The sequence below is a fragment of the Euprymna scolopes genome, chromosome 23 (assembly GCF_053919585.1).
Source record: "Euprymna scolopes isolate OS-2025 chromosome 23, ASM5391958v1, whole genome shotgun sequence".
Classification (NCBI taxonomy): Eukaryota; Metazoa; Mollusca; class Cephalopoda; order Sepiida; family Sepiolidae; genus Euprymna; species Euprymna scolopes.
The window spans coordinates 56551325-56574587 of NC_136504.1; the positions used below are offsets into that span (position 1 = coordinate 56551325).

General features: G+C 35.0%; 1 protein-coding gene across 1 annotated transcript in view; it reads right to left on the reverse strand.

Moving 5' to 3' along the window:
- Nucleotides 1-588: 588 nt before the first annotated feature.
- The window catches only part of LOC145245910 (matrilin-1-like), a 114052-nt gene continuing 91377 nt past the window's right edge, over nucleotides 589-23263 (reverse strand). The window contains exons 11-15 of the mRNA XM_080107653.1: nucleotides 20835-20888; nucleotides 12002-12049; nucleotides 7364-7423; nucleotides 4222-4290; nucleotides 589-1147 (exon numbers count right to left, since the gene is read on the reverse strand). Of these exons, the coding sequence (XP_079963779.1) occupies nucleotides 4235-4290; nucleotides 7364-7423; nucleotides 12002-12049; nucleotides 20835-20888 (218 nt within the window). The 3' untranslated portion in view covers nucleotides 589-1147; nucleotides 4222-4234. The remainder of the gene's footprint in view (nucleotides 1148-4221; nucleotides 4291-7363; nucleotides 7424-12001; nucleotides 12050-20834; nucleotides 20889-23263) is intronic.

Here is a 23263-nt window from a genome sequence, read left to right on the forward strand (position 1 = left end):
TTTTTTAGAAAGAGTCACCACTTATCAAGGCTCAGAGGCCATTCGAGGATAAGGGTTAATGAGTGTATGGTAGTCAATGGGGCAATACAGCAGTAGTAGTAGTAGTGGAAATTTGGCAAATTAGATTACTTAAGAGGACAGCTGATCAAGAACTTGTTTACGTTGGACTTGAAGACGGCCATATTGTAGTCAGCGAGAAGGCAGGCAAATAGAAGAGAGTTCCACAGGCGTGCAGTTCTAAGAAATAAGTTTTGTTCATGGAATCCACGTTTAAGTTTCGGCACATATCAAGAGTGGGAAAAATTATTGATAGTGGTTTCATATAGACGAGTGTTTTTCGTGAAAGTTTTGCAATGGGGGACCATAGATCGGAGCTCAGACGAGCCATGAAAATAACGATACAGCAAAAACAGACGATCGAAGCAAGGATAATTAAATGGCATTTTGTAAATGAAAACTTACTTGGTGTCGTATTGTTAATACGCATTTTACCATGTAGCACATAGTTATAACTTCATAAAAATCAGACTGCAAAAGTATTTCAAACTATGAAACGTATAACAAGATAAATAACAAATAGAACAAACATTTCGTCATATGAATTTAATTTATTGGGATCGAAATACAAGACAACTCTACATATAAATATAAAGAGATACAGTTAATTTTTTCGACTGTTTTAGAACCAATTATTCTGGATTTTAGAAGCATAAAATACGATGTCGGTTTCACAATCAAGGGGTGCAGTTCTGATCGGTAAAAAATGCAACATCGATTGGAATATGGTAACCAAAACAGTAATATTAACAAAACGAAATATTTAAAGACATCCGTTTCTTCGTGATAAGATTTGACAGTGTAGACCCGTGGTATTTTAATGGATATTTAGACTGTCAGTTGTTTTTAATTTATCTATATATATATATATATATATATATATATATATATATATATATATATATATATATATCTTTGTTATTATTTGATTGATTTTCGTCTGCATTTCTTATTGCGTTTTGATATTTATAAACTAAAATTGCTTGTTTTTCCCAAAAAATCCTTTTTTTTCATTTTGACAGGAACATTTTTTTTAAATTTCATTTCACGTGTTTTTATTCTTCCGTTCACGTTCTTGTTTGATCTTTATCTGAAATCAGAAGATGAACGCATATATTAAACGATAAGAAAACATTTGGTTAAATGAAACAAGAGAGTTTCGAAAAAGAAAAGCAACAACAATGCGATCTCACATTGGAGACAACATTTTATATAAAAGCATACGATCTAAATGTAGATAAGACGACAATATTGATGAATTGAATAATACTTGATTGAATATTTGCCTAACGTACAGTGTCGAATCAAAGATAATACGATGCTCCATGCTTAAATTTATATTTTGAAGGTAAACCTCCTTCTCAAAATTTTCGAAATCTCTCCTTCAATTCGGATGGTGTATTTTTAAACCTAAAGACAAATATTTCTATAAATTTTGTTAGAGAAATCTTAAGAAACAGTGTATTTCCTTAGAAGGTGATAATGTTGAAGAATAATCGGGGATTTTACCGAATAGTTGTAGTTTCACTTGTTAAGCCATCACTTGTTGAGCAATGTGATATATATATATATATATATATATATATATATATATATATATATATATATATATTGGAACTTACCTGTTGGATTGGAAGTTTTTAATTCGACCGTGTTTGGAGTTTACCATTCTTGGATTTTTTACCCTTCACTGGACTATCTATTCATGTGAAATCTTTTTATCTTTTTTCTTTTACCTCCTATTCCCCTTACCTCGCCCTTTTTTTTTTAACCAAGTAAGATCTGTGACTTACTTGGGGTTTCATTAAATACTTTTACATGCTAAATCTGATCCTGCATTTTGCTAATTCCTGCCCTCTGATGAGAAGGTGAGTATTTCTTTGAAACTCCGCAGATTAAGGACTATCCACTTATCTTGTGCTTCTTTTTTAAAATTAAATATGTTTTTAACTCTTTTTCAAGATGTTTTTTAACATGTTTTATTAATCATCTGTTCATATATATATATATATATATATATATATATATATATATATATATATATATTTATATTTATATATATATATATATATGTGTGTGTGTGTGTGTGTGTGTGTGTGGAAATATTCTTTATTCACTAATATTTCCTTTTTATATATACCAATCCTTATTTAAGAAGCTTAATATAATTACAGAGAATATAATGAATGAACGAGAAAAGTCTGTATTCAAAATTTGTTGATCATTTTACAATTTATTCCTTTACTTCAGTTGACACAATTCTTGACAGTATCCGTTTCGTAGAACAAAATCAATCTCTTAATAATTATATAAATCAGTGAATCTATTGTGCCCTTTACTCATCAGAAATAGTAACAATCAATCCACCAAAAGAAAAGAAAATGTGTTTGGACATATTTAAAAAAAAAAAAAACAAATTGGAAAAGAAGCTGCAAATACGTTATAGTTTGTTTACATTACGCCATTCTGAATTTCATTTTGAATTAAGTGAATAAATTGTAAGATGATCAACACCATGAAATTTAGAATATAGACTTTTGTCGTTCATTCATTATATATCTATATAATTATAAAACTCAAATGACCTTGTAACGAGTGATGTAATCCGCTTTCTGGTTTACGACATCCAGTTGCCCATGCGCGCATAAACATTAACCCATAACAACGTAAACAAATAAACACAAATCGCTTCTTTTGCAGATTTGGACCTGTGCACTGAAATATTAACGTTATTATTTCGAAATTATTATTTAACATGGGAAGAGTGGGGGTGTTTTGCAACTATTCTTTATTACAACTATACTGTCGCTATTTTCTTACAACTAAACAACTTTAACCCGTTGATAAACATAAGAACAATTTTAGTAAAGCCAACACTACAACTACTACTATTACTACTACTCTCTATCGTCTCTTTTCCTTCCTTGTTTTTTTTTAATTTTTTGTTTACATTTCTAGATACAAAATAGTTGTGTGAGAACGGTGAATTTGTTGACACATTTACTAATCTGTTTCAATATTAGTTTTATTTTATTTTATTTAGGTTTTATTTTTTTGCTTCAGGTTCTATAAATCATTTTTTTTTTTAGATTTTAAATTTCTATAACTTGGTTGAAGGATTCTAATATGGGTTTTTCATTCTTATATTTCTCATCGGTGGGTTCATGTGCGTTTTTGCTGCTAAATGACTTTCGTCGGCGTTCCATTTGAAGGAAAATCATGTTTAATTTTCGATTTTTGAGCGATTATTCGGAAAAATAGGTAACTTTACATGAATAGGGAGGATTTTTTTCATGTTTGAGTGATCCGTCCGTGATTTTTCATTTTAATATGCTTTCATAGAAATATTTCTGTTATGTAAAAAAAAAAATATTTTCTTTACGTCACAAATGTCACACTCATACATGAATTCCATAGCTAATATAGCATACTGACGGTCCTCGAGTAGTCTAGTATATATATATATATATATATATATATATATATATATATATATATATATATATATATATATATATATATACTAGACTACCCGAGGACCGTTGGGTCAGTATGCTATATTATATATATATAATGCTATATTATATATATATGTATATATATATATATATATATATATATATATATATATATATATATATACGTGTTGTATAATGTACTATAGCAAACATACAACCAAAATCACATTTTATACATCTACATGAGTGTGCAGGATTGTGAGTGTGTGTGTTTTTGTGTGTTTATATCAGTAAAGTTGGTTGAAATGCTAATCTATGGCTCTAGACAAGTTTATCGTGGCTAAAGTAAAATTTCTGTTTCATTACTATAACATAGTATTAATATCGTTTTTTGTCTCAAGTTATCCGTCATTTTCCTTTAAACTCGAATGTATTTTCATTTTCGTTTTCATATTTTTCTTGCCTTTATCAATGCTACAATAGGATTGCAATTATTTTTCTTTGCAATGTTTTTCTTTTTTTTTTTTTTTTTTGTACCGAACCGCATCTGGTGTCGCTGTAAATACGTTGAATTAAGGTTTCTCGTTGGTATTTAAGATGTATAAATAAATATAAATGAGCATTATGTTGTATACAGGAAGACGTAGTTTGGATAAATAAATCTAAATACGACAAATACAAATAATCTTTTTTAAAAGATACTCACATGTATTAGCTTGTTAGTTCATCGTCCTCCAAGGAGTGTAATCCTTGCATCTTGAACAACATTTCATTCCTACAAAGAAATAGACACGAATATGTTAGTTCATACGGTTATTCATCTATATATTAATACTGTAGTACGCGTGTCACGGTTTCCAAATTATAAATTATCAAGCGAGAGATCCTGAATAAAAAAGAGGATAGAAGACATTAAATTAATATATAGATACGCTAATTTAATATTCCTAGTATGTTCTCACCTTTTGTTCGCTATTTAATAACTAAGATCTCCCGATCACCGAATATTCAATGTAAAAAAAATAATAAAATTTAAAAAATGATGTCGCTTTTGTGCCGTACGTGAAACTAAAATATACATTCTTGGTCTTCTGGCTACAATCCAAGGGTATTATCGCCCCTGCCGAAATATAGCATAATGATATCGTGGGGTTTCCGTTCGCGCCGGGCGTCCATACAATGGAAATATGTAACAAACTCCTTTAAGGATATTGGAGATAAACCGTATTAACCAAATATATTCTGACACTACATTAGCCAGATTACTTAGATAAATACTTATAAAGTTTTAACGAAAGGGGTACAATAATATCGTGGGATCTCCATTTACGCTGAACGCTCACAGAATGCCCAGCAGTAATATATTACACATAAAAGATGTTTGTGTGGAATTTCCACAGGCCCGGCTAGTATTTATAAATAATGGTCTTATATATTAATTAATACATGGCTGCTTTTTTGTCACGCCTTCTATGAAGAAACTGAATTGGGAGGAACACTGGTTTGCATTAGAAAAGTTCTAAAATAGACACTAAAACCGCGAAATAAAATGATGAACAATTAAATACAGTTTAACTCGGATATAAGAGACCCGAATATAAGAAAACTGATTTTTCTGGTTCCAAATAACAGCCAGCATTAATGGACAGGTAACCCGGATATAAGAGAGTTGTATGGACCGGGGGAGTCTTTTATATCCGGGTTATACTGTAACAGTAAATGTTGAAATTGAGCGTAAAATGCTACGCCAGCTTATCAAAAACATTTTAAATTGTATTAAATTCTTTTTAATTTAATTTCATAATTTATATGTAAAGTATAATGTGAACAGACATCTTGCTACTCATCTCCCTTCATAATATTCCTGCAACTTATGTCCCCGATAGTATCCCCCTTACTTCAAAGTGGCACTGTGCCTTGTCTGGGGGTGAAAATTGAATATATATATATATATATATATATATATATATATATATATATATATATATATATATATATATATATATATATGCTCTCTCTCTCACACACACATACACACACACACTCTCTCTCTCACACACACACACACACCCTCTCTCTCTCTTTCACTCCTTTTCACTCTCTCCCTCTCTCTTTCTGTTTCTCTCTCCTTCTCTTTCGCTTGCTCGTTCTTCGTATGGAATTTTAAAAAAAACACAAAAAACAGGAGTTCTAGAGTCATCACGCCTTGAGCTGATCCAAGTTATTTTATCATAATTAAATAAGAAATGAGATGACCTACACTGGTCTAAACTCCGCCTAGGTACGTATTTAGAACCGAATATTCTTTCATATTCACGATATGTTTTGCTCTTTGCTCAAAACTGTCGCTGTTCCTATTAAAGGCTTTTCACATTCAGGTTGCAGTCATTGCCTATCAGAATTGTCTAATGTATCTCTGTCTCCTTTTGTCTAGTTAATTTCATTCGTTTGTCTCGTTGTATTCATCAAATTTCGGTCTAGTTAATGTGTTCTAATACATCTTACTATTCCAGCAGTTTCTTCCCAACGACTACAATCTTCTGTCTTTGTGATAATCATTTTTTTTTTCTTGTTAGCGAAAATGAAATGTTTCTCACAGTTTTTAGTTTGTTTTCATTTGGTTGTTGTTTTAATTTTTTATAAAATGAAAACACCATTATCTACGAAAAAACTTATCCCTACTATCATATAAAAGAAACCTTGTCTGTGTGTGAGAGTTCGTTCCCTATGGACCCCTAAACAGTTGGGTCGGCTTTTTATTTATTTATTTATTTATTTTTTAATTAGACACAAATATACTTTATGTGTCTGACAGTGTTTTGGGAAAGGTTTTGCATCAGAACGTCTTCAATTGGTATCTGTAACCTATAATCGAAAAAATTCGATGAAAGAAAGAACATGCGATTTTGACCAAAGTTAACGCCTTATACAGCCCAACATCACAAGTGCATTTGAGAAGTTTTATTACTGCACAAGCAGAAAGGCCAGAAATATAAAATAAACAGTATGTTCTTTGATATGACAGGGGCACGATCGAAATAAACGTTTCTTTTTAGAGCACAATTTAATCATGATATTTGACTTTTGCATTTTAAACTTTAATTCATGCCATTTTCACCGCACAAGTAGAAGGCCCGGTATATAAAATCAACAGTAGGTTCTCTGATGTTACAGGGGTGCATTCAAAATAATTGTTTCTGTTTAGAGCACAATTGAAGCATGATACTTGAAAGCTTTGCTTTTTCCTGTCAATCTCTCTTTCCGTTTTTTCCCCTCTTCTCTATTTCACCCTTCTCTCTCTTCACCCTATCTCCTTCGCCCGATTCATTCCTCTCTCTTCTTTCTCTCTCTCTCTCCCGCCTCTCTCTCTCTCTTTCTCTCTCTCTCTCTCTCTCTGAACATGCACACATACACACAAATTATTCTCCTTTATATACATTCCTCAGCGAATTAGTTGGCATAAGGGAAGTAACACATTGGTTAAATATCGGAATTACTTCCTTTTAGTTAGCAAAATAAATTTAAGAAAAAATTATCCTTCCTTATGCGTTCCGACCAGTTTAGAGTTATAGAATTGATATTTTACGAAATTTTAAGTATTATTTATCCAGGAGCTAATGCTAATCAAGGCAATACCAACTTTGTGGTTTTTCTTTTGTGTTTTTATTTTAATTTTAGCTAAACATACGAACACTCAGATATTTGTCTGTCCTTTACATAATAAGTGACGATGTCAGACTTTAATGCTACATTTTCTACGTATTAATGTTGCGTGTAAATCTACATTAGGGTTGAGTCTGTAAGGAAAACACACCCAGAAAGATATTAAAAAAAATAAACATAGTTACCGTCACCACATGATCTATATTTCAAGTACATGGTGCAGATATGGCTGCCAACGCATCCGACTGAAAGAAAGAAAAGACCAATGAAAAATCTATACTACTCAGAGAAACATACTAGTTTCATATATCTATATATCGTTTAATTTTTATGTGATTCTATTTCTTGTCATAAATAATTTTATCAAGCATTCTTCATAAGTTTTGGTTTCGGTTTCGACTATAGCTTATGGCACTTAAATCATCTACTTTTTTTATAAATAATTTTATCAAGAATTCTTCATAAGTTTTAGTTTCGGGTTCGATTATGGCTGACGGAACTCAGGTTATATATATATATATATATATATATATATATATATATATATATATATATATATATATATATATATATATTAAATCCCCGAAACAGGGTTTCATGGTAAACAACTGATGATCCCTTGAAAGATAAATTATTGTTATTATAGTAAATTCGAGAGCGAGTTCATGTAGTGATTGCAGGTGATTAAATGACTTACTGACTAGATGGTTTTCTAACGAATGATAAAAAATATTTTTTTATAGTTTTAAAGGTTAAAACTTCAAAGACTATATATATATATATATATATATATATATATATATATATATATATGTATATATATATATATATATATATATATATATATATCATAAGTTTTTTATTTCGGCTTCGATTCAAGCTAATGAATCCAAATCATATGGATATATATTTTTTTTATTTTTGAAATCGCAACTTTATAATACATATAAAATCAATAGAACATTAACTCTATAATAATATATACGGAATCTACAAGAATTAAAATATCATATTTAAGCGTACTTTAAGACCGGGCTTTACGGGCGTTCGTGCTAGCTTAGATAAATACCTTTGCAGTTTTAACAAAAAGGCTACAATAATATTAGAGTATCTCCATTTACACTGAACATCTACAGAATACCAACAGCAATATATTACATATGAATGAGTCCCTGTGGAATTTTCACAGGTCCCGCTAGTATAGTATTTATAGGTGGTAAGTTTACACGCTTAAAACACGAATTGGTTTGAGGCGTCTAAAAGTAATACGAGAATTATCCGCAAGGACCAGTGACGTATAGTATGTAACACGGATTATTACTAATAATAATGATAGTAACTCTTGTTATATGTTTTCATGACTTCGTAATGCCGCAGAATTCTCTCCTCCAATTCACTTTGATATTGATTAATTGTCTGTACTGATGCGATACTTAATATTGCTAAAGAAAAAGTATGGAAGAAATGAGCGAACAAATTTATCGAGTAAAGCCAAGTTCCTTTCTAAGCTCGTATGCTCATAAGATAAATGTTTTATTCTGGTCCTCTATCATTAAGCAAAATATAAGACATAAACCATACAGTGACGTTAATCAAACGCCGGTTAGCTATTCACAGCTAGGCTCGTACTTATTTATGCATTTAAGTAGAGTGCTTGCTTATAACACAATGTATTCTTAAATGGTCACCCATATACATGTTGCCCACGTTTTTACGTCACTTAACTACCGTAGATTTAGCTGTGAAGTTAGAATTAGAATTTAAGCTTTAAAAATTTTTGTTCAAGAAAATCATTTTCCCTGGACAACAAAAAGACAACGCCGAACTGTATGTGGCTCGTGGGCCATGTGTTTGCGACCCCTGATATCATGGCACGTTTCATAAGAACGGAAATGATCTGTACTTTTTTCCTCTGATGTTTCTTTGCTTTTCATTCATGAAATTTATTCGCCGTGGAATTAGTTGTCACAGCTTCAGCAAATTGGTCAGAACTGAAATAAAAAGAAAAACATTATTTTCAATGGATTTATATAGTGTAATCTTGAATAGATTTGTGTAGCTAAAGCAAACTATAACGGTAATAATAAGAAGTTCCGACTAAGCCTGAGAGGTCATAGCTATGTTATGATTAGATCTGTGACAACAGTATATTCTTTTCGTTTTTCTGATTCTCGAGTATATATCCGATACAGTTAGACACTGTTAATCAACCAAGAACCACATCAGTCTACATAAAAAACATACAAGATATTAACGGATATATACTCAAGAGTCAAAACAACGAAAAGAATATTCTGTTGTCACAGCCCCAATTATGATTATATACTAGTCGAAGTGCCCGTCTATGTCGGGTTTCCCGAATTTTCTTTGAATTTTATAACTTAGATTAGAAGTTAAGAACATCTATTAAATAACTTTTATCCAGTTTTTTTTTTAGTAGTATTACTAATATTTATGATGGTTATCGATATCGACTAAGAAATAATTGTAACGACATTACAAAAAAAAAAAAAACTACCATGACATAAAATATTGGAACGGAAGGTGAACGCTTTATCCGCTAGACCATCAAGCCAACGAAAACATTTTTTTTTTATCTGCTTGAATCAGAATTGATGTAGGGGCTTTTTACTCCTCCACGTACACTAAAAAATAATTCAATTATAAAAAATACATCCGGGTTCCTCCACACAAGAATATGATTGACTGGGGTAAGTTTTAGGATATTACGATCTACGACTACGAACAGGCATTATTATATCGTATTACTTGATTACAGTAGCTAAGACCACTCAACTACTGCAAACACTATAGGTGTGCGATATGTCTCTTTCCGGGACTTAATACATACCTACAGAAAGCTGATGATATATGACGAAATCAAAGGGTCTGGTCTAAAACTTAATGGAAAAAATTAAGCAATTTCACTGAGGGTTATTATGAATGAGGATGCCTCGGAATGTTTCCTCTAACTCACTTTATTAACTGTGCGGGTTGATGGAGTGTTTACCATTGCTAGAGAAAAAAGTATGGAATGATCGAGCAGTCAAATTTATCAAGCAAAGTTTCTTTCTTAAGCCAAAATGCTAAATAATTATTATTAAAGTTAGATATGTTTAATCTGTTTTTAATAAGTAAACGGTAAATATTTTAAAAGTGAACAACACGTCAAAGAGATAGGTTCCTGGATATCAGCTTAAACTATATCCAGTGGTGAGACCCCAGCTTGTGGGCTTTGGGGAGTGTGGAGTCACCCTTTAATTGTCATTGCTCCCAGGTTCACTCTGACCCGGAGTGGTAGCACCTGTTAGGGTCCCAACTATGGGTTAAATAGAAACAGACTTGAAAACAACAAATATATTCTATTAAAAAAGTTTTCTTCAAAATCTTTGGATTCGGCATTAAATAACCCGAAAAGTGTTGATATGCCGTAAAACAAAAACAACCAACCAACAACCAAATCAAAGAGATACTATGATTAAAAAATAATTGTTCGGAGCGCTAGTATCTGGTATTAGGTATAAAAAAATAAGTGTTCATATTTATTTGCAATATATTATAAGTTATTAAAAAATTAAAGTTGATCCCTGTTTGTGGAATTAAGAAAAAGCCGTTAACTTTAGCGCGAACAGAACATTCCGACTTCCGGTTATCGAATACTCTCATAAATGTTTACTATACAAGTCCGCGCACATGGCATTGGTAGACATTTAATTTTACTCAATTCTTGTGTTAAATGCCTATGGTCTGAAGGAGAAATACTTGCCTACTCTCCTAACCAGCAGTAATTATAATTCCCTACACTGATAATTGTATAAGCATGAAACACTAGTGTTTGTAGGTCTAAAGATAATTGCTGATATTTATATGAAATATATATATATATGTGTGTGTGTGTGTGTGTGTAAAGTTGAGTATGTTATTACTCCGACATAGATGCTAAACGTCTACTTTTTCTATTAAAAATTATCAAAGTGGCTTCTTAATATACTTAGTAATGGATATGCAAGCGTGTTCATGAGGGTTAACTAATTTGCATATTTCTTTGAAAAATGAGCGATTATTAATTAATTATTGATATTTTATGGGTTTTTATAAGATGGTTGATTTAATTTAACTATGACGCTCAATTCTTTTATGCATAGTTTCTACATTGTGCATAATTGCGAAGAATGTAGGATGAAAATAAAATGTTCTAGCACAGTAGAAGTTTATATATATATATGTGTATGTGTGCATGTGTGTGCGTGTGTGTGTGTTTGAACTTGTCTCTGTGTGTTCTAAACGTCTCTACCAAACTCTTCTCTGAATATTTTATATACGGACTTGAAAGTTGATATATAGGGTATTTGGACCTCCGGAACACTTTCGACTTGGTTTGAACCTGCAAAAATAATTTCTAAGTGGTTAAAATTGAAAAGAAATTAGTTGACTTTGCCAGGAGTAAATCAACTATCTTCTGAGCATGCGCACACATGAATTTTTAAATTGTAGTCGCTTAATTTTTAACCTTTTTATCCATCTAGCAATTTCAGACGGTAACGCCAAAGGCTAAAGCGCTTAATAACAACTATGGTTAGAACGCCAAATGTTTTGGTTTAAATTCCAGCTGACGTCCTCAAAGTTTTTTTTTTTTTTCAAAAAAGCTTTTGAAATCATTACTATATAAATTGGGTACAATATAATGATCAATAGAGAAAGTGCGTTATAATAATAAATACGAAATAAGCGTATTTTACGACCGGACAACACCGGGCGGCCTGCTAGTATATATATGTATATATATATATATTTAAAAATCTGTCACTTTATACTTACCTCACCTTTATTGACTTTGGGTATTACACAACATCCACGACAACATTTCAAACCTAAAAAGTAAACATTATATTTCGTTAACAATCAACTATATAAAATAAAATGTTTGATTTTAATTGTTATCGTTCATAGTTCGTAGGCATAACGAGTATACTAGTGTACTGAATACGATCAAGATGTTGTTCACCGACAACTGGAAATCACATTAGTTCTGGTCCTCGAGTGGCCTCTGGGCCTAGATAAGAGGTAAATCACAAGTAACATAAAAAGGTCAACTGTTTATCAACTGTTTAACATTGTCCATTTTACGAGATTTTGGAAGTGCCTAAACTAATTTAGTTTCGTTCACGCGGATATATCAATCGAACTCGATTCTCAGATGAACAATAGATTTTAAAATGTAGTTAATTATACAATCATATGACGGTAAGGTATTTTTAATTCTGAAGTTTGAATCAATACTAGATCAAAATATGACCCGTTGTTTCATCTATTTACCTCAGGTCACTTGGGAGACGGTGAGTTTACAAGGGCACTTAAGTATTTAAAAATAAAAAAAATTAAACCAAAAGATATGTCGCTTTCTTCCCGTTAGATCTCCTCCATTTCTCTCTCTATCTCTCTCTATTTTTCCTTCTATAATGGACTTATCCGATATTTTATACTTTACTATCTTTATTACCGTCGGCTGTTAATAGTGAAAGAAAGAGAAGGAAAGGGAGAGAATTACGAAGGCAACAGTCATAGACATAGAACGAAATAAGAGCTGATGCAAAACAAAATACAGTGAGAAAGAAAGAGAGTGATTGACAGAAACTTAGTCAATTAATTACGAATCACAACTAACCAGAATAATTAAAGTCGATTTTTCCCAATTATAACTCAATCCCAAAACTACAGAATATAATAGCAGGTATGCTGTGTGATTAAAATATAGAGAAAAAAAAAACTTTAGGGAGACACACGTTGATTAACTCAGCATCAACAAAATAAATAGACAGATTCGTTGCCTTTGCTGCTTTCATTTAAACAAAATAGTCCACTAAATCTACATAATATTTATTGAGTCATTGTCCGGGATTGCAATTGAAAGTAAATGCCTATGCCAAGATCAAGGACAAGTTTTACGCGTAAACTTCAAATAAAGGAACACTAGGAATTACCCCGAAAAGCTTTGAAAAAAAGAATGGGAGGAATTGGAATCAGAGGACTGACTTGAAAAATACAACGTATGTTAAGTGTTGAGACATTATGCTGAACAAAGATGGCGGTGAAGAAGCAGTGCAGTTGCGATACTGAGTGTTAAGTAACTGTCAGTAACAAAGATGGCGGCGGAGAATCAAATGCGATTCGTGAAGTAGACAACGGCGAACTGATTGAATCCAAAATTCGACAATTTTTATAGTAACTTTGGAAGCTTTTCATTGGTTAGTTATTATAACTTGTGGTTATAAAAATGATCGTCGAAATCATTGGTGTCATATCCTCCATCACTCGTGGTGAGGGATGTCTCCCCTAGCGGCTTCGGCTGCAGGGAGACAGGGTAGTAGTACTCGTCAAGCATCGGTTCTTGACACTCAGCCCGACAAGTGCGGGGCCAGGAACCGACTCAACACCTGTCGGACTGAGGTACACCGCTTGAGTACTACCTAAGAGGTCCACCCTCCCAGGCCTTGCCACTGGGCTTTCCAGTGGAGGGGAATGCCGACGGAGGTGTCCAGTCAATTTTTGTTGAGACAAGAGTGCCCCCTTTAGGGGAGCTTGCTTATTCTGCACTTTCTGGCCTTGTGCCACATTTTGCTGCGGTGCACAGCGAATAAATAACTACCCCTCATCAGCTCGTCTTGGTCGGTTACGTTATTGTTGCGCTTTATATTGTTATTATCGTTATCGTTATTTATTTTATTTTTTGTTATCTATTTTTGTTAAATTTGTTATTGCTCTCCCTTTTCTTCCTCCGTCAGAGTTTCCCGTTTTTGTTTTGTTTGTTTGTTTGTTCCACGTTTCACCGCCGGCCATGACAACTGCCAGCTGTGTGCCGACGGATTCTGCAGTAGAGAAAAAGGAGGCCGAGAGTACAGGCTGGAAGAAACCTCCAAATGTTAAAATCAACATCGAAACCTTCCTGGAAGAAGCCAAGAAATGTGTGGAATTCGTCACAGAGAATGGTATTACGCTGGAGCAACCCAGACTTCAGGAGTTTGCGAAAAAAAAATGAATGATTTCGCTATTCGTCATTGACGTTAGTAATGTATAAAATATATATGGCGATTAAGCTACACTGAATATTCCGCGTTTCATCCAAGAATCGTAGAGTGGATGAAACGCGGAATATTCAGTGTAGCTTAATCGCCATATATATAGGCTACAACCTGTTTTTTCCTTACAGCGTCACAAAAAGAATGAATATATACACTACTTTATGTACCTTTGAATGTAATAGCTAAGGGTATATTCGCTAGTACCTATGTAGTAGTTTAAATTAGTAGAGGAAAAGATTACTGAGTAAAGAAAAAAAAATAAAGCTTAAACGGGGCCAGGTGGAACAAGATATTACAGGGCGGCTTCCTTGCATATTATAATTTTGTCGTCTTCAAATCGAATATCGCAAAACACTTGTCCCTTCAAAAAATAAATGATATTTATTTGCTGCTCGCTGTAGACTAAGATCAACGAAGGAAACGGTACCGAAGCTCATTGCGATAGTCGGAATGAGAGCTGAATGCATAAAAAAAGCAAGAGTTTACAATATATGGTCAGCGCTGTTTAAAACGGAAGGCTTTCAATCTTTCGAAGAACGAAATTATTACGTCGGAATATATCCTGAGAATGTAGTATTTGGGAAGAAGAAGAAGGACCACAGTATCTATTTTCGAGGTCCCAGGCGCGGTCCCTGTAAGAAAAAAAATGTAAGGAAAAATTCAAGATGGCGCCCGACTCTCTCTTTAACACGGTAAGATATCCTCAACACGGCACAAGAAGCAACAGCCACACGATTCCCCAGCCAACTCAATCGTCACTCCCCCACGTCTTTCCCCTCACCCGCTTTTATCGTCGTTCTAGGTCGGCTAAATTTGCATATTCCGAGAATTCGTGTGACTTTGCGAGACATCATACTTTACAAAAGACGGCGGTCGCCATCTTGGTCCCTCTTTTCTATTTTTGGTCGGTAACGCTGAGCTGGTCTCGAGGTAAGTCTTTTTCCCCCTCATCCGTCTCTCCCACGTACCCACACAACACGCAAACACGCGGGCGCTTATCTCCTGGATGCACGTTACAGTCCCAGGAGAGTATCCAGCAGGGTATCTCCTCCAATTTGGCGATATTACGGGGGTAACCGTCGATCATTTAAACGGCGTGTGGACCTTCGATATTTTACTAAACAAAGAAGCTTTCCTAAAGATCCGTATTACATCGATGCAGAGGCGGAAAAACTTCCTATTATGGTCGCAGGAAGACGACCGACGTGCTGGATCTGCGGGGAAGTAAGACATCGTACATACACTTTCCCCAAGAAGCAGCCAGTCGCAAGAAACAACTCCAAAAATAGGGGTTTCGGATCACCAGAGCCAGAGGCTGAAGAAGACCTTAAAACTACAGAGAACAAACTCGCAAATAAGGACGCTCAACAAATAGAAGTCACGCCGAACGAATATGAGACCACATGCAACACAAAGACTGCATCAACCCCCCCCCCCAAAAGACGATTGGAAACTTGTTCCTCCCAAAAAATCTCCAAGAAAAACATATGCACAAACACTCATGAAAGAGGAGACACTAAACATCAGAACAAGCAAAGATCCCGGGGGTAACAAATTTAAAGAACTGTTAAAATTAAATGGATCCTTAGATGAGAAAAGAGATCAGAAAAAAGTTATCCCATTTCCCGAGTAACTTTTCCCTGAAAAAGCCGTCTCTATTCCAAAGAAAAAATGCTCCCCAAAAAGGTCCCTGCCCCTGTTAATACCTCCCTCCCCAGTAGAGAAAAAAATTACTTCCCTAGGACCCCCTTCTTCCAAAAAAAAGAGCCCCCAAACCTTCCCCTTTTTGTACCCCTGCCAACATGCGACAAAACACCCCACTACCTTCTCATAGGAGAACTGACATATCCCCTCCTACTTCTTCCCGCAAAAAAAAGGCAGAGAAGCCCTTAAACCGATAAGGAACAAAGAAAAAAATCCGCTCTCTTTTATACAGGCAAATCTGTGTGTATTATTAACCCCGAAAGTGAAACAATAATGAAATCTCACAAGACCAAGCAGTCCTTAACGACAAAGAGATTGCTGATTTAAAAAAGAATTATGTGTTGGGCGGGTATCTATAAAACTACACCCATAATTATATAAGGCTATTAAATTAACCTTCCCTCTTGACATCGGCGGTCTGTCCCCTGACGGGTCAATCACTACTGAGATGACCACTGGATCTATGGGGACAGCTGTCGGTGTCTTGACACCGTCTATGTTTGGTCAGGATTCCCAACTCTAAGTGAACCAAGATGGCCTTAAGATTAGCTACTTTGAATGTCCGAGGGTTGAGAGACGCCTCTCGTAAACTTCGAGTTGCACGCGACCTTCAACGCCTCGGTGTGGATATATGTTGTATTCAGGAGACTCACTTTATTCCAAGTGATTATCAGGGTGTACTCCTTACAGACTTTCAGCTCTATTCAGCACATTATGATGTCCACACAAGGAGGGTAGCCTAGCTAGTAACGCGCACTCTTGATGCGTCGTGTGATACGGTATACGCAGATCCAGAGGGAAGATTGCACGTGCTGGATGTTACCGTAAAGGATGTGGCATTTCGTTTTATTGGGGTTTGTGCGCCCAATAACCGTACTGAGCTGCTTTCCTTTTTTCGGCGAATCGAGCCCTTCATGAATTCGTCTCGTCGGTTAGTTTTAGCGGGAGACTGGAACGCGGTTCTGGATCCCGAGTTAGATCGCAGGGTTAATACCACGAGGGTTACTAACCAGAATCGGGATGCTAAGGCGTTTCGAGACTTTGTCGACAAGTTTTATCTTGTCGATAAATTTCGAAACGAAAAGCCCGGAGACGTAGTATGGACTTGGACAGGTAGACGCGGATCCGATTCGGTGCAACTTTCGAGTTACATCAATCGGTTATTAGTTAGGAGAGTCGACCTAACTGTCCAAGTTTTCATAATATAGTTTACTTGGATCATAGGCTTGTCCGGGTCGGAGAAAACTTAGATAGTGTTAAGCCTAGGATGGCTAGTTACTGGAAGTTCAACACGTCGTTGTTCGACGTAAAGGACTTCCGGGAACAGCTTTTACTAACCATAAAGAGGGAATTGATGGGCCCTATTATCGGGAATAAGTGGTGGGGCAACCGAACAGAACTATTAGGTCCTTCGCTGCTGATTTTAGTCGCCGGCTACATCTTAGTTCTAGAGCAGTGAAAGCGATATTAGAAGATAGATTAGAAAGGGCGTGGAGGGGGGTAGTGATAGTTATGCTATAGGTAAGGCTGAACTGGGCTCCTTGGGTAACAGGGAGGACCAGGGATTGTTAGTTAGGGCTAGGTTAAAAAGAGCGCCGAACGTGGAAACAAATATGGCCGCGTCAATGCGTACGGAGGAATTTCGACGTTCTGCTGATCGACACATCGCTAAGGTCACATTGCCGCACGGGCGAACCGTAACTTCTTATGACGGAATATTGGAGCGTTTTCGGGCTCATTTTCAGGAACTTTTCACCAAGGAGCCTGGTCTGACTATTGAACAGTTTTACTCCTATTTAACCGACTTTTCTCGCCTTCAGGCGACCAAAGCGGCTAGGTGTGCAGCTAGCATAAAAGAGGAAGAAGTCCTTGAGGCCTTGAAATAGGTCGGGCTAGACAGGACCCGTGGGATTGATGGTCTGCTCTACGAGGTATATTTGAGGCTGTCGCCCATTTTTATTCCTTTGCTGGTCGTACTTTTCAACTCCTAGTGTAGGAACGGGTGCATACCTCAGTATTTTACCAGGGAAATCATTAAATTGCTATGCGAAGATAAAAATGGTGGGGATGGGATAGGTAATTTCCGGTCCTTAACGATGTTAAACACAGAGTTAAAGATTTTGGCCAAGATCTTAGCAAATCTTCTGCAGGTTGTCATGCACCGTCTAATAAGTCCTGAACCGACTTGTTCTGTTAAGGGTCGGACGATTCAAGATAATTTGCACACGTTACGCTTGATCGTAGAAAAAGTCCACACAGAAACCGCGGTGATCAATTTAGATCAATCCAAAGCATTCGACAGAGTAGACCACCGTTACCTAGAGGCTGTTCTTCGCTCGGCTGGGCTTGGTCCCCAGTTTCGTTCTTGGATTCGCCTCTTGTATGCTAACTCTGGTGCTATGGTGGAAGTGAATGGGGTGAGGTCGAAGCCCTTTATGCTAACAAGATCCATTCGTCAAGGTTGTCCGTTATGACCCATGTTGTATGTGCTTGAACTTAAGCCATATTTGCGCCAGCTTCGAGTGAATCCGCTCCTTCGCGGGATTACTTTGTCTGATGGCTCTACCCCGGTAAAGTATTACGCCTATGCCGACGACGTGACCATGCTTGTAACGAGCAGTGCCGAGATTAGAATCGTCGACATAGAAACAAGTCGGTATGCAAAGGTCACAGGGGCCATAATTAACTACGTTAAGTCTCTTGGCTTACGTATTGGTGCCTGGAGGGGTATGCATGGGCCTTGCAAGCTACTCGGTATCTGGTTTGGCCCCGACCACCAGCTGGAGAAAAATTGGTCGGAAGTATTGGAAGCGGTCAAGGTCACATTTCATTTGTGGTCCTTGAGAAACTTGTCATTGAAGGGCCGGCTGGAGGTATGTAATTCTCATATCTACTCCCTCATCCTATACCATCTATCAGTACTCCCACTGCCGGAGGCCTTACTAGTTGATCTGGTGCGTGCTCTTTTCGCGTTCTTATGGTGCGGAAAGCAAGCCATGTTTAGCCGGGAGGTCTGTTACCCGCATCCGTCTGAAGGCCGTCTGGGTAGGCCTAGTGTGGAAATTCGCAGACACACTCTTAGGCTGATATATCTGGAACGAATGTGTACACCTAGTGAGGGAAACGGTGTCTTTAGCGTGGAAGACACTAAGAAAGCCTTTCAGGCTTTGGAGAGTGTGCATTCGGCTGAGGGGGAGGCACACGTTGCCCCGAAACGAGTGCCTTTTCTATTGCGAGGGTCGTCAAGCCTTGAGGTTCCTTCACAGGGGATCCGTCGTTAGATATTTCAGCATAGTAGGACCCGTTGATCGATTTAGTCGGAATCGATTTCACTTTCGTGTTGATATGCCGCTGTCACGCCGGAGTGAATAAATCTCATGCACACAAAAGAAAGACAGACTCGGTTGACTATTTTACTGGTTAATTCAAGAGAGATATACGCATTTTTTACTTATATACAATTTTTCAAATGTTGATTTTGCCAAAACTCTACTGAGTCCCAATTAGATTAATTACTCTCGGTTTTATGGTGGTAGCGGTTCGGGAAGAGAGGGGATGACGACCCTTAGATTGTATTTGATTTCTCTCAAATCTCATCTCCAACTGACAATTTTGTCGCGGGGACTCGCTTATGTAGTGAGGTGACGGGGTGGGTCGAGGCTGCTTCCTGGACCAATCGCAACTAATTACGCCACCTCAGAGAAATCCCCTATTCTCCGTATGCACCTGTGATTCTGCAAACTCTTTCAGGCCTGTTTCTCAGGATCGAGAGATTAACCACGTGACCTCTCGGTCTGGTATTGCACTCAGAGGTCAAGCAACACTGAGCCACACCTCAGAGAAATCCCCTATTCTCCGTATGCACCTGTGATTCTGCAAACTCTTTCATGCCTGTTTCTCAGGATCGAGAGATTAACCACGTGACCTCTCGGTCTGGTATTGCACTCAGAGGTCAAGCAACACTGAGCCAGCGCTCGTTGGCGACGGAAACGAATTATATTTCGTTATGTCTCTCAAAGTGACATCAAGTTGTCGTTTTCACCAAACAATAAAATTTATTTGACAAATCTTTCTTTCAGCAGGGTTGGATACCGTCGCCCGGGCATACAACAACAGTCAACGAATAACACAAATATATCTGCCCGGCATTCTCCAGTGTTTCGAGAGTCTCAGCCTCCCCCTAGTGGGAAGCCCAACCGCTCTTTAGGACGGTCATGCCACACCACTTCCTCGCTGTGGCAGGCGTTCAACAGTCGCCAGTGGATGCTTATCGATTCAATTTTTTTTTGCATGAATGAATTCAAGGACGAATCACTGCTTCTGAGGCACGTCCATAACAGGGGTTGTTTTGTAACAGTCTTACACCATTAATATCTGTAACATAGAGATGAAATTTTCAGGTCATGACTGTATAAGTTCAGTCATCATAACAATGCAATTGACAATCCCCTCTGATCAATTCGGGCGTACTAAAATTAGGAAGTAATACTTTTAGCACGCCACTAGTAATAAAAATAAAAATAATAATAATAATAATAATAATAATAATAATAATAATAATAATAATAATAATAATAATAATAATAATTCTGATTTCGTTTATCAACGTCTCTCTGAAAAGGGATGGGGTTCATTTCCAGAGGATTTCCCTTAATCCCGGCTTCAAACAATAATAATAATAATAATAATAATAATAATAATAATAATAATAATAATAACTAGGGCTAGGATGACAGAATATTCTTATGATTTTAACTTGTGAAAAATGCCGTTTTCAAAGTAGGTCTTTTTACTAATTAAATAAGACTGGGTTACTAAGTTGGGATGATGTTGAAAAAATGGTACAAATATATAATAGGAAAATATTACTTACCAGGAGAACAATGGTGATTATCTCCGCATGGACGGCACTTCTCGCGCTTCACGTCTGAAGAATAGAGAAAGGGTGAAAATTGTAGACTATTGGAAACACGTGTTAGCTTTTCACTGCTTCAAAGCTGCCTACAGATCGCAGTATAACAACTTGGATCTGAAATATATATATATATATATATATATATATATATATATATATATATATATATATATATATAATAGAGGTCACGATACTGTAGAATTACATTTACAATATTTTATTCAAAACAAGGAATACGAGTAAAAGCGAGAAAGATTCTTTATTCCATGGAGTTTTAAAGATAGGCTCTTCCCGTCAGAGGAAAAAACGTTAGCAAAAGGAATATATAGATAAAAATCTCATTTTGCTGGTTAGCGCAATTTTTCCAAACGGTAGTTCTAAAAGTTTTAGAAATAAAGTAAAAATGCATAGGAAAATAAACACTACTAAGCAATGTCCAATAATTAGTGTTGCAGAAATCCAGTAAGAGTAAGAGGTTCATGTTGGATCCAACAAGAGATTAAAAAAGATGTTGTTTGGAGTCTAATGACATATTCTTGTAGATGAGTCTTGTGTTGCAGAATGGAGTAAATTCTCTATATTTATAATTCATCTCTTTCGAATTTGAAAAGATTTTTAGCAACCTTTTTATCAAATTCCGAAATTTTCTCGTATATATATATATATATATATATATATATATATATATATATATATATATATATATATGTATAAACATATATATAAACATATATATAAACATATATATAAACATATATATAAATATAAACATATATATTATATATATATATATATATATATATATATATATATTTGCTGCAAAAATCGACAATAGATCACATGAAGACATTACCACTTTAATTTATCAATTTTTTTATGTTAGAAATTCTGAAATAACTATATAAATGTTCAAATACTGAGCTTATCGATTCCTATGGAATTTGACTCCTAATCCGAATCGATCTGATCCATATATGCATACTTCTAAACAGCATTAATTGTAATTTCTTAATGCAAATTCATAAAGATAGAAAATATCTTCGTTCGGGGGAGGGGCGTATATTATTAGTCATAATTTAGAAAGATTTAATGTTGGGTGTATGAGAATAAGAATTAAAATCTTAAAATTTTTACGTAAGGCAAGAGAATGTAGTTACTCGTACTAATAAAAGTATTAGAAAATCTATTGTTTCTAGCATTTCAAAAAACAATGTCTAGATTATCGTCTAACGAACAAATATTTAATAGTAACAAAAATATCCTAATAAAACATTAACTAGATCAGGATTTAATAGTGAAATTAAATATCTTAAGCATGTAACTAATGAACCAAGGGGTCGTAGGACACTAAAAGAACACCATTCTATGTTGTATGTATAGTATAGCTATGGGCAATTCTAGACATAAAAATTCTGAAAATAATACTATAGGCTCTAATAGCTCCGATCCGATCAGAATAAGAATTCCAAACAAACATCTAAGAACTAAATATAAACGAACATAAAAAATTGTATATGGTTTAATCCGCCTTTCAGTGCTCACATCTTCAATAACATACCAAAAGAAATTTTCCTTTATCCAGTAATTTAAGTAATGATAGAAATTTCCCTTAATTCAGTAATTTAAGTAAGCTCATAAATAAGAATAGCAAAAACTATAATAAGTTCTAATACTGCAAAAATATAATTATAGATAGTTGAACAAATTCTAACCAGAACACTGAAAATGAATCTCTCCTTAACTGGAGAACCAATAATTAATTTATTGTTGAATAAAAACGCCTTATTTCAAACATTGTATATAATGTGAAGTCGTGGAAAATAATAAAACTAAAACATACATAGAGTCAACAGTCTCGTTCAAAGATGGATTCCGCTACCATATATAATTATTTTGCATTAACAATTAAAGGATGAATAGGAAATCAACATCTTTACCTAATTGGGTAAGGGAAGTAATGCAGGGTGAAAATTAAAATTGTCAATATTAGGGACTGCAAGAAAATATATACCAAATAAATCCAGACATTTCAACTTTTGCACCTTAAAATTATATCACATAATAGTTTCTAAGGAAGATTTATTAAATAAAAAACAAGAACAAGTACAGTGATATTTGCATAGAAATAAGTATTTACTATCTCGCCTAAAACAAACTATGTAGCTCTAAATAAATTAACATATTACACATAATAGTGTTATTGAAAAGGAGGGGGATAATATAATCGAAGTAGAATATCATAAAACCATGGAAATATAATAAAAATAAGAGTGTATATCTTTAATAAACTCCAATAGAAGTCCATAAAATAATATTATAAATAACTTATGGATAATAAAATAGTCTAACGCGTCTTAAATCAAAAAATATAGATTCAGTCATAATGT